At 43.2% G+C, this 13,256-nt stretch overlaps 1 protein-coding gene across 2 annotated transcripts in view; it reads left to right on the top strand.

The window, feature by feature from the left end:
• The window catches only part of LOC122809297 (nectin-1-like), a 386,062-nt gene that overhangs the window by 63,440 nt on the left and 309,366 nt on the right, over positions 1-13,256 (top strand). For both annotated transcript variants that reach the window (XM_044080682.1, XM_044080681.1), the window contains exon 2: positions 609-968. In XM_044080682.1, coding sequence (XP_043936617.1) covers positions 609-968 — 360 coding nt within the window. The remainder of the gene's footprint in view (positions 1-608; positions 969-13,256) is intronic.

Genomic DNA, 13,256 nt, shown 5'->3' with positions numbered 1-13,256 from the left:
TGTCTTCTTTTTAGGCAGCCCAACCCATGCTATCTAATGCTTTGGACACATGGAAGATGGACTAAAGCTTTGGAACTGTGTATGGATGCTGGCTGAACGTTTACCGTTTGGATACCCACAAATATGACTCCAGCCTGCCTCTATTCATATGAAGTAACATTTATTTTTTGACATTTGATTCCTGGGGTAGTCCAGCTGGGCATAAAATGCACATTTTCAGTGGCGGCCCGAGGAGAAAAGTTCCATAGATATTATGCAGGTTTAATAATAATTTATAAATAAATAAATAGTTGTATAGTATAAAATGAGATGTTACAGCAGTAACAAATATGTTAAATACAAAATAAGTTAATGTTGTAGATTTTTTTATGTATTTTGCAGTTAGGGTTACCAGAAAGTTAAACTATTGTTCCAAAACCCACCCCTAAGCTATTAGAAGAAAACTCTGACCTGCTCTACTTCTGAAGTTTGGACGAGTGTTAGACGAAACTATATTAACTTGTGCTAGAAGAAACTATATTAACTTGTGTTAGAAAAAACTATATTAACTTGTGTTAGAAGAAACTATATTAACTTGTATGTTAACTGTTGTTTTCTCTTACTTGCAGTTATTGCACAGAATGTGAAGGTGGAATCGGAAGTGAATGGCTATGAAGGAGAGGATGTTTATTTACGATGCGTTTACGCAGGCAGTTCATCTGAAACCAGAATCACCCAAGTTGCATGGGCCAAATTTTCATCTGATAAAAAACAAAATATTGCAGTCTACAACCCACAGTATGGCTTTAGCTTCCCAGTGGCAAATTACAAGGACAGGATTTCATTCAAGGACGTTTCGCCACAATCTCTAAATGATGCTACCATTGTCATAAAATCTTTAAAAAATGATGACGATGGACTGTACACCTGTGAGTTTGCAACTTACCCAAATGGTAATGAAGAAGGAAACTTGCAGTTAAATGTTCTTGGTGAGTAAGGGTAAATATTTAAATGTGTGGAGTGTTTCTTGTGTTTATTATTTAGCAAGTTCTTGTAGTCTTACAGATGTTCGACTCTTCCCTGCAGGGCTGATAAGTTTTGAGGCTTTTTTCCCCAGCATCGCCTAGCAATCCAAATTTCAGAACATGCCCACATTACCACCATTGGATCTGTAGTAAATTTGGAGTGCTGCTGTACTGTTCTTTCTCACTGCTTTAAAGACTTTGTCTCCTTTCTATTCCAATCTGCTTGATCACATCTTCAAAACTGAAATACCCTTCTAATAAATCCTGCAGGCTAATTCGCATCTTAATGCTGGTGTTTATTTTCTGATTTGTCCTGCTGTAGAAAGCAATTTTAAAATTGTCCTGGTTTCACTGAGGTCCTTGGGAGGTATTCCGGTATAGCTGTTTAAAATGCAGTCATTTTGTTTCTTTGTGCTACAAATGTGATCATCCCCGATGTCCTCCTGTTCATATGTTGCAGTATTCATAACATGAGGGAGTATGTTGCAGGTTGTTCTAACGTCTGACTAGTATACAAAAGTCTAAAGCTACTGTAAAGTAAGTGTGACGTTGCACATAGGATTGTTTGCTGAGGTTACGTGTCATCTAGTTGGGTTGCGTCAGTGTGGACGGCAAATTCTACATAAGGATTCCCACAATCTGTCTCCTGCCTAGGCCCTAACCATGACCGTACCGCCTTGTTGTATTTGTGAGGCCTTTTTCCCAAAGATTCTGCATGGTCGTCTTGCTTCTTTTAATCTGTATCTAGAGAACCAGTCTTAAGTGCTTAGCATGCAACTCTGTGGAAAGTGCATCGGGTCCTTCAGGAGCACCTGCTCCGAAGAAGGTCAAGAAGTCCAAGCCTGAAGTTACTTCTGCTCCTCCAATTCCGGAAGTTTCTCCTGAGGCCGATGTTGGTCCAGAGACCTGTTTGTGGAGGTAGCTGGATATTTTTCTGTGGGTACCATTCTGGAGGCCACAAAGGATCCTGCTAGTACCAGAGGATATGCAGATGCCCCCCTTTGGACGTAGGGGGGGAAACTCGGGTTCACTGTCTCTGAAAGCCCACGAGGCATTACACATCCTGGTTCGTGAGGACGTCCCTAGTAATATTGTTGAATGCAGGCTGACGTCTGGTCCCTCATCCTTCCACTGTATGGAACCTGTGAAGAAGCAGAAAACCAAGAATTCTTCTTGGGAACAATGTACTGATTGGCGAGCCTTGTCACAAGGACTGTTCAATGCATTCTGTGACTGTTTAATGCCTTCTTGGCCCTTGGGGGCAATGTACAGGAGATGTTCTTCGTATTTCACTGTTGCAGTCTTCACATCTGGGTTATCCTATCCCTTAGCCCTCGCCGCCGCCGCCACCCTGGTGAGCAGTTTTCTTGCGTCAGCTGCTGTTGTCAAGACTGACATCAGGTCATCAGTGGTATAAAGGAAGGCAGCCGATGCCATTACACCAGTCTTTCTTGCCGTGGAGCCTGAAGTAGTTCGCATGAGTGCCGGTCGGCCGCTACCTCAGTTTAGTTTCAGAACTGAAGTTGTCTTTGAAAGTTAAGTACCCCGTTGGGGATCCTTTTTTCTTGTAGTAACCAATGTCAGAAAAAGTTTGTCTCACCTGTGGAAAGCAAATACCACACCGGGACTTTCACTCCTACTGCGTCACTTGTCTAGGCCCAACGACGACATCCCTAGTCGGTTCTGTGCTTTAACACCAGAACTATTCGTCGTCGGGTCCTTATTGTAGCCAGATATTTCAGTTTACAGTCTTTGAATTCCGATATGGCTTCCGTAAGCCCTCCGAAAAAACGTAAAGATAGAGACAGACCACGCAGGACTAAACGTTCTGACGACACTACTGCCAAGCTAGTAGTCGGTTCGGAATTCATTAAGGCGCTTTTGCAGCCCCTGATGCCCGCTTCAGTTAATTCACAGGCCTCTACCGAGACCATTTCGGAGTCTGGTATGCCGCAGAACTCCTCTTCATCTAAGGATCCTGCGGTAGTCTACCTTGGATGGGTCCGGAGCCGCTGTGCAGGCACTAGCTTCTGAGGAAGTCCTTCACAACACTGAATCCAGACATAAACCGCCTTCTTTCTTGGCTACCGTTCTTTATAAAACAACCAAGATGTTCTTCGTATTTCACTGTTGCAGTCATTACATTTGGGTAATCTGCTGGCAGGTTGCCCTCAGTCGGCTTGATTTAACAGTCTTGTGTCCTGCGTTGGTTGCTGTCCCTTCTTTCATGACGTCAGGGGTATATGCAGCCAACGCCATTACATTGGTCTTTCTTGCCGCGCGATGCCTGAAGCAGAAGCAGTTTGTAAGACTCCTGAAATTTTCGGTTTCAAGTTTCAGAACCGAAGTCTTCAACTAAAAAACTAAGTACCCCGCTGGGGAAACTTTTTTTTTTTTTTTTTTTTTTTTTTCTCATGCTCCTTACCGATGTCAGTAAAAGTTAATAATTGCATTACTTGTGGGAAGCAAATACCTCCATAAAGATTTTCATTTGTACTGTATTCCTTGCCTAGGCCCTGACCACAACGTACCTTGCTGTTGGTTTTGTGCTAAATTTAATCAACGCACTATTAAATGTCGGTATATTTTTGCTTCAAAATATTTTGGCTCACTCTTTAATTGTCCAGAAATGTCATCTGTTAGTTTTGCAACCGAAGTCTTCTTGAAAGCTAAGTACCCCGTTGGGGAAACTTTTCTTGCCTCAGACCGATGTCAGACAAAGTTAATAATTGTATTTCTTGTGGGAAGCAAATACCGCATAAGGATTTCCATTCCCTCTGTATTCCTTGTTTAGGCCCAGACCACGGCGTCTCGGTCTGTCGCTTTTGTGCTACTTTCAACAAACGCACCATTAAGTGTCGGGCGGAGTTCGCCCAGCATTATTTTGGCAAAAAATGTAACTATATTATGTCGTCGGATACTCCGACTCCAGTTTTGTCTAAAAAACGCAAAGATAAGGACCGACACACGAGGTCCGCGGCCTCTACCGACACCACGCCAAAGCCGACTACACGTGGTCCAGTTCTCAGCGAGGCGCCTACTCAGCCCCTGACTACCGACGACACTACATTGGCGGTGTCTCCTGTGCCCGAGGTCGCAGGCTCCTCGGCCCACACCCCGACTACAGATACCGAAGTCACTCTTGGCGGTGAATCTCAAAATGTGGACAGGTCTACCTCCTCTCAAGGTGTCTTCAGACCTTCCTCTTCTTTTTCCATCAAGGCTTTCACTAAGTCTAAAGCAGCCATGCATTCTAAGAGACAAGCTACACAGGGCCCATCTCCAGGCCCCATGCCTAAAAAACAGATTCTTAAGATGGCTGAGGATCTAATTACTCTTATCAGGGGTTCTCAACCTCCCCCGGACAAAAGGCTCAGAGTGGAGGAAGAATCCCCCTCCTCTGATCAGGGCTCCATTATGTCAGAGCACTCTGAACAGGAACATTCTTACTCCCCTTTTGAAGACTCTGATGCAGAGGAGTCCATTCCCTCTGTATCCCCTCCAGAGGATTACTCATTTGGGGAAACTTTGCATACTTTAAGGGAACACTTCCACTGGGAAGGCCAAGATTATTCAGACTCCAAGAAAAGGCTTAGGGAATTTCTCTTGCTATCTCAGCATAGGCCTCTAGCTATACCTCCTGTCTTGGACATACTAGATGATGTGTACTCTGAGGCCTGCCTTAACCCGGATTCTCTACCTCCAGCTCCAGTCAAGCCTGACTGGTACTACAGGGTTCCTGACTCGCACCGATTTCTATACAAAAGCCATGCTGCTGACCCAGAAACTATTTCACAGGGCCCCAAGGGAATTAAGGCCTCCACTGCTAAAAATCCATTACCTTCCGAGAGAGATTCCAGATCCGTAGAAAGGTGGGGAAAAAGATATGTACCTCTGCTACCTTAACCATGAGGGCATTAAACTGTCAGTTCCATATGCTTAAGTACCAACAGTTTTTGTTATCACTATTGAGAAGTAAAGTGTCACAACCTGAACAACCAGACTTGAAGGAGTTGCAGGATTTGATGCATAGTGCAGAATAAGTGGGTAAACATACCTTGCAATGTGGTTTTGATGCTCTAGAGGCCTCATGTCGAGCTGCTGTTACAGGATCAGTCATACATAGACATGCCTGGCTCAAGGAACAAACCTTACCAGATCATGTCAAAGCTAAATTACTAGATGCTCCTCTCCAAATGGATGTATTATTTGGTGTTAAAGCTGAGGAGGTATTAAGGAAAATGGAGGCAAAGGCTAAATCAATGCAAACAGTGAAAGATTTTCTACAGGTACAACCCCACGTTTCAGTAGAAATTGGCCTTCCAAAAATTGGTCCCTTCCAGCCACGGACAGACCCCAAAGAGGTAGATACAGACGTCCGAGGGGCAGAGAGCAATCCCAAGGATCGTTTAGAGGCAGACAGTGGCAAGCCCCTACACAAAGAGGTGGTGAGGATAACTCGCAACCATTCAGAAAGCAAGCCCAATGACTTTCCCCTTTGCATGCCAAGCAAGACTCAAATGGCAGCACCCTTAGGCGGAAAACTGGCATTATTTTCAAAAAATTGGCATATTGTCACAAAAGACAAATGGATCCTGGGCATTATAAACAGAGGCTACAGATTTCATTTTCACACCCTTCCTAAAATGAGAGGCATGCTAAACCTGCCACACAATCAAAGGGCAGAGGCACAAAGACAAATTTCAGATCTCATGGACATGAAAGCTATTCAAGAGGTACCGACGCACGAGCAAGGTCAAGGTTTTTATTCCAGACCATTCCTGGTATCAAGGAAGGGAAAAGATTGGAGACCTATTTAGGACCTATCCATCCTAAACACATTTCTACTCCTACCAAAATTCAAGATGCTCACTCTACAGCAGCTTCTTCCCATGCTGGGCAAGGAGTCTTGGCTGGTAACATTGGACCTCAAGGAGGCATACCTGCATGTCACAATCAGACAAGATTGCAGAAGATACCTCAGATTTCTTGCAGGTTCAACCCATTATCAATTCTCTGCATTGCCGTTTGGCTTATCTACTGCGCCCAGAGTATTCACGAAATGCCTGTCATCAGTAATTGCCTATGGGACACGTTCTTGCTGCTAGCAATTGGGTAAATTCTTTACCCAGAGAGGATTTCCTCCAATATAAAGTGAAAGATGGAAGGACTGCACAGCCATTAAGGTTGGTCACAACTTGTGCTAGAAATTCAAATTTACTTATGGACAGTGTTCAGAAAAACTGGAACATTTTGTCCAACATTCCTGAATTATCAGATGTATTTTGTCCAACATTCCTGAATTATCAGATGTATTACCTGAAAAATGTTTATTTTCATTTCGGAAAGGTAAAAACTTGGCTTCATATTTCAATCATTACAAACACACACACTTTACTAGTAGCACTGATTTCAGTACAAACAACTTTGACTGGTGAAAAGTTAGTAGGTTGTTTCCCATGTGGTCACTGTAGTAATTGTGACCAAATCTTTAAATCGAGGGAATTTACAAGCAGGAATTGTTCCAAAGTTTATGAACTATCATTTTTTGCAAATTGTAGTAGTGAATGGTTAATTTATCTGGCAACATGCAGTTGTGGTTCATTTTATGTTGGCCAAACTTCTCGGCCTTTAAGACTGCGCATTTCTGAACACATGAGCAATATCAAAAATAAAAAGATTAATAATGATCTTTATAAACATATCACCAAACATCACACTGCTAAATTTTCTTTTATTATTATTGATTTAATTAGGGGTACAAGATTTAATAAAATAGGATGGCATTCGTTGTTAGATTCCAAGGAAAAGAAATGGATTACTAAGTTAGGTGCTTTGTTTGCACCTGGACTAAATGAGCAATTTTAATTGAACCAATAGGACATGATCTTGTCACTATTTAAATGCATCATTTTAGTTTTTTATTGTCACTGAAGAAGGCTGTGTGTGGTTTGCCAGCCGAAACCGGTCTGAGCTATTTTTGATGCTGTTTTCACAATAAATTATATTTTTCCACTGGATCCTATCCGGTTGCTGGCTTCTTTTTGTGGACATGGTAACATTGGACCTCAAGGAGGCATACCTGCATGTACCAATCGGACAAAATTGCAGAAGATACCTCAGATTTCTTGCAGGTTCAACCCATTCTCAATTCTCTGCATTGCCCTTTGGCTTATCTACTGCGCTCAGAGTATTCACGAAATGCCTGGCATCAGTAATTGCCTACTGCAGACTTCAAGGGATACAAATATACCCCTATTTGGACGACTGCCTGATCCAAGCGGACAGCAAGCACATTCTTCTAAAACATCTGGCTTATGTAGTAATGTTGTTGAATTCTCTGGGATACACAGTCAACAAAAAGAAATCAAGGCTAATACCCTCTCGGAAAATAATTTTCCTGGGTGCCAACTTGGACACAAACACCCAGATGGCCTTCCTCACGCCAGAGAAGCAGGGGCAACTAACTCAATACTTCAGAACACTAGCAAATTACATCAGGCTGACTGCAAGGAAAATCCTGCAGGCTCTGGGATTCATGGCATCTGGCATCTTGCATCTTACTAATCCCATGTGCAAAGCTGCATATGAGGAAACTTCGATGGTACCTGAAAAACCTATGGTCTCAACACAGCCACAGTTTGGAAACAATAATACCACTAATTCCGTGTCTTCAGAAGGAATTTCTGTGGTGGGCTCAAGCATGCCAAACAAACACAGGTCTCCCATTCAGCAAGCCTCAAGCAAATCAAGTCATCACAACAGACGCCTCGGACTACTCCTGGGGGGCGCACATGACAGATCGGTGCATTCAGGGCAAATGGTCCCAAAAAGAAAAGCACCTACACATCAATCAAAAGGAAATGCTAGCAGTAATAAATGCTATTATAGCTTTCAAAGACCTTCTGCATCCAGGTCAACTATTGATAAGGACGGACAACACCACAGTAATGTGGTACATAAACAGGGAGGAACCCATTCATACCCCCTATGCAGACTGGCTATGTCACTTTGGAACATGGCCCTGGAATTACAAATCTAACTACAAGCACAGTATTTGCCAGGCAAGGAAAACGCGCTGGCAGACAACCTAAACAGAAATATGACAGATCCACACGAATGGAAGTTGCATCCTCAAGTATTTCCGAGATAATTCAAGCATGGGGAAGGCCAGACATAGATCTCTTTGCCTCCCACAAAAATCACCAATTGACAAAATTCTGCTCAAGGACTTTTCATCCAAAGGCTTGGAGAGTGGACGCTCTCTCTTTCAATTGGACATCAATGACAGTTTATGCCTTCCCACCTCTTCCTCTGCTGCCCAAAGTGCTATTAAAAACCAGAGCAGACAGACCAAAGATGATTCTCATTGCTCCAGACTGGCCAAGACAACACTGGTACCCACTCCTGAGGAGCCTGACGCATTCCCCACCATGGACCCTACCTCTAATGCCTCTTCTTGTGACTCAGCACAGCTTCAAAACTCTTCACAGTCAGCTAAAAACACTCCATCTAGCCGCATGGAGGATTCCTTAGCATCACAACAGACCCTACTCTCCAAGGAGGTGCAGGATGTCATTTTGGAGGCCAGAAGGCCGTCTACTAGAAAAGCTTACTCCGCAAAATGGAAACGGTTTTGTGTCTGGAATGAGAAAAAGGGCCATGTTCCTGGAAAACTGAATTTACCTCAAATATTACAGTATCTAGCTGAGCTGCTAAGCAGTGGACTTTCTTTCTCCTCCGTCAAAATCCATGCCTCAGCCATTTCTGCAGAATACAACACTGATCCACCCTTATTCTTTCACCCCCTCTTAAGACAGTTCCTCAGAGGAGCGAAGAATCTAAAACCCCCAAGGAAACGACCAATACCGGCTTGGGATCTCAATTTCATTCTAGAAAAGCTGACCTTGCCTCCTTTTGAGCCAGCTGCCTCATCAGATTTGCAATATTTGTCCTGGAAAACAACTTTCCTTCTGGCTATTACCTCAGCTCGTAGGGTATCGGAACTACAAGCTCTCATGGCTGTGCAGCCTTTCATCATCTTCCATCAGGACAGAGTTTCCTTACGAACCAACCCGTCCTTTATGCCAAAAGTGGTATCCAGGGTAGCTTTGAATCAGGCTATACACTTACCTCCCTTTTATCCTAATCCTCAAAACAAAGGGGAGAGATTACTACATTTCTTGGACATCCACAGACAACTGCGTTATTTGGACAGAACAAAGCCTTTCAGAAAATCAGAACAGCTCTTTGTGTCCTATGCGATAGTCTGTTAGGAGCTCAAGGAAAGCCAATTTCCAATCTCAAAATGGATAGCCCACTGCATACGCTTTTGCTATTCTTTTCATGGAAAAACTGTACCTACAGGCATCAGATCTCACTCCACAAGGGCCACTGCTACCTCTGCAGCTTTTCTCAGAGGAGTCCCTACCAAAGATATTTTGGAAGCAGCCACCTGGAGTTCTGTGCATACCTTCCCCAAGCACTACCACCTTCCATTATACTCCAAATCTAGAGCGGGTTTTGCCACTGCAGTCTTGCAGGGCATTCTGGCTCCTCCTAGTTCCACCTAGTGCCTTCCACCCCTTTCTTAGCTTTGGGATTCTACCCGTCTGTTATGACTGCAGCTGTATGCACAATGAACATAGTACAGTTTTGTACCTACCGTAAATGTAGATGTTAGAGTGCTAATACAGCTGCAGTCCAGGTTTCCCACCCTCCTTCCCCTCTTGGGACAGGCCTATTGGCTAACACCTCCTCATGCAACCTGATTGGGGTATTCTTTCTTTATGTATTTGTTTGTACTACTGTATTTTGATTATATTGTATTGCTTTATCACACAAATTTATGTATTGCCTTCCTTCTGGGGGCACCTGACATCTGGGGCAAGAAAAACTGAAGAAAATGGCGTCTGCTGGTTCTTTTATACCCCTGGCGCACTGACGTCTGGGAAGAAGCGACGACAACAGACGCCAGACCTAGACTTTGGAATTCGGCCGACCGAGGACCCGCCTGATGGCAGGAGAACCCGTCTGTTATGACTACAGCTGTATCAGCACTCTAACATCTACATTTATGGTAGGTACAAAACTGTTCTTTCGCTGGTACTCAATGAGGCACTTTCGCAGCCCCTGATGCCCACTACTGCTGATTTGCAGGCCTCAACTGAGACCCATTTGGAGTCAGGTATGCCGCAAGATGCTTCAGTTACGGAACCTGTAGATGTCTCTACCTTGGATGGGTCCGGAGCCGCTGTACAGGCACCGGCTTCTGAGGGTATTTTCAAGCCTACAGATTTGTATATTGGACAGATGCCATCTTCAAAGCTAAGTCCAAAATCTAAATCTGTCTAAAAACCCGACACCTGGGCCACATGTGCAGGCCCCCATGCCTAAAAAACAAATTATCAAAAATGGCTGAAAATTTAATTTACTCTGAGCAGGGGTAGCCAACACCCCCCCCCCCCTTTTCTAAGAGGCCTAGGCAAGACATTGATTATGAATCTTCTGAACAGGATTCTATTTCTTCTGACTTTTCTAATGAACAGGATTTGTCTATACCTACTTATGAGGACTCTGATGCAGAAGATTCCATCCCTTCTGCTTCTTCCCCATGAGGATTTTTCTTTTGGGGAAACTTTGCATACCTTAAGGGAACATTTCCACTGGGTAAGTCAGGACTTTGAATCTAAAAAGAGACTTGGGGATTTTCTTCTTCTTCCTCCGCATAGGCCTTTGGCTATACCTCCTGTTCTAGACACAGTTGATGATGATTTTTCAGAATCTAGTATGGCTCCTGATTCTCTGCCTCCAGCTCTTTGCAAGCCAGACAGATACTACAGGGTTCCTGACTCCCACAGATTCCTTTTTAAAAATCCTATTGCAGATCCTGAAACCATTTCTCAGGATCCCAAGGGCATTAAGGCCTCTACTGCTAAAAATCCTACCCCTTCTGATAGAGATTCCAGGGTGTTGGATAGATGGGGTAAGAAGGTTTACACTTCTGCAACCTTGGCAATCAGGGCTTTAAACTGTCAATTTCATATGCTTAAATATCAACGGCATATCATGGGACTGCTTAAACAGAAAATGTTAATTTCTGACTGTGTGGAAAATAAAGATTTACAGGATTTATTGCATTCAGCTGAAAAAGTTGGAAAACATACTTTGCAATGTGGTTTGTTTGGAGGCCTCTTGCAGGGCTGCTGTAACTGCGTCTGTGCTAAGAAGGCATGCTTGGCTCAAAGAACAAACTCTGCCTGATCATAACAATTGTTGGGTGCTCCTTTACAACAGGACCGTCCTTTTGGTAATAAGGCTGAAGAAGTTCTAAAAAAGGTGGAAGATAAAGCTAAATCTATGCAAACTGTGAAAGTGAAAGATTTCTTACAAGTGCAACCTCCAAGATTTAGTAGGCACTGGGCTACTAAGAACTGATCCTTTCCAGTTCCTTCGAGAGCCACTCAAGTCAAACTCAGACATTCCAAAGGCTCCATGTTTCAGTCAGAAGGGACTTTTAGAACAAAACAATGGGGTGCCTCCTCCTCCAGATCAGGAAACAACAAGGCACCTCCCTATGGTAAACAGTCTCAATGACTTCCCTTTACACTTGCCAGGCACTTAACCTTTTAGCCGCCCCTTTGGGGAGAAAACCTGGCACTTCACGCAAGAAACTGGCAACGTATAACCCAGGACTAATGGGTTTAAATATACTATCCCAGGGATACAGATTTCATTTCTACACATTGCCAATCCCAATCGGATGGCCATACCTGCCCCCAAATCAGTGGGCAGAGGCCCAGAAACAAGTACTGTCCCTCATGAACATGGGGACTATTCAACCAGTACCAGAAGAGGAAAAGGGGCAAGGCTTCTATTCAAGACTTTTTTTTTTTTTTTTTCCTGGTACCCAGAAAAGACAAATCATGGCGTCCAATTCTGGACTTATCTACTCTAAACACATTTCTGGACATTCCAAAATTCAAGATGCTGACTCTTCAACAGTTACTTCCTATGCTAGGCAAAGATGCCTGGCTGGTAACTCTAGACTTAAGAGGCCTATCTGCATATCCCAATCAGGGAGTCTTGCAGAAGATACCTCCGCTTCAAAGCAGGCTACTTGCATTACCAGATGTTCGTGTTTCACTGTTGCAGTCATTACAGTTGGATTATCCTACTGGCAGGCTACCTGCAGTCGGCCTGAGTTCCAAAGTCTAGGTCCGGCGTCAGTTGCTGTCGCCTCCTCCCTGATGTCAGTGCACCAGGGGTATAAAAGATGCAGCCGACACCATTTTCTTCAGTCTTTCTTGCATCGCGGTGCCCGAAGCAAAAGCAGTTCGCAAGTGCCAGTCAGCCGACTCCTGAGATTTTCAAATTCGATTTTCAGATCCGAAGTCTTAAATCTAAGCACCCCGTTGGGGAAACTTTTTTTTTTTTTTTTTTTTTTTTCTTGCTTGCTCCAGATCGATGTCAGAAAAAGTTAATTGTATTTCTTGTGGGAAGCAAATACTTCATAAGGATTTTCATTCTTACTGTATTCCTTGCCTAGGCCCTGACCACGATGTTGCTGGTTGTCAGTTTTGTGCTAGATTTAACCAATGCATTAAGCGTCAGTACGATTTTGCATTTCATTATTTTGGCAGATTTAACTATATAATGCTGTCAGAGCAACCGACTACTAGAGCTTATTAAAAGCGCAAAGAAAAGGACAGGCACCAGAGGTCCAAAACCAACAACGAGGCTTCCGCTAGGCTATGCTGAGAGAAGAAGGGAGCCACTTTTGAGATTTTAAGTATTTTTTCTCTGTTTATTTGCTAAGTTTTTCTGCATAGTTGCCTAGTTTGAGCATTTTCTGGCTTGTTAAAACTTGATTTCTGCATTAGTAGCTGTATTTAGAGCACAACCAAAAGCTGTTTACTGAATTTCCTGTTTGCACTTAATTTTAAAATCTTTTGTAATTTTAAAATCGTTTTTTCTCAAAACTTGCATCTTTTCTGTCTTTGACCTAGCACTCTTGTGTGGGTTCATTTACTGCACTGTTATAATTTGATATTACTTGTGAACCTCTGCTATCTCTGAAAAAAAACAAAAACAAAAAAAAATCTTGCTTTTTTCCCACTTTTCTGAGATTTAAAAAAGTTTAGTTACAGGCTTGCTGTTCCTGAACTGTTTGTAAGTTTCTGTGAGGCCATTTTTGCTTGGGCTAAAGGAAAGTCTCTCTGTTGATCAGTGGCAGTGAAAAACATTGAGCAG

This window comes from Protopterus annectens, chromosome 8.part0 (assembly GCF_019279795.1).
Source record: "Protopterus annectens isolate FY-2018-M chromosome 8.part0, PAN1.0, whole genome shotgun sequence".
Classification (NCBI taxonomy): Eukaryota; Metazoa; Chordata; order Ceratodontiformes; family Protopteridae; genus Protopterus; species Protopterus annectens.
Note: the sequence above shows the minus strand (reverse complement) of the source record. Positions and strands in the feature narration are given on the sequence as shown.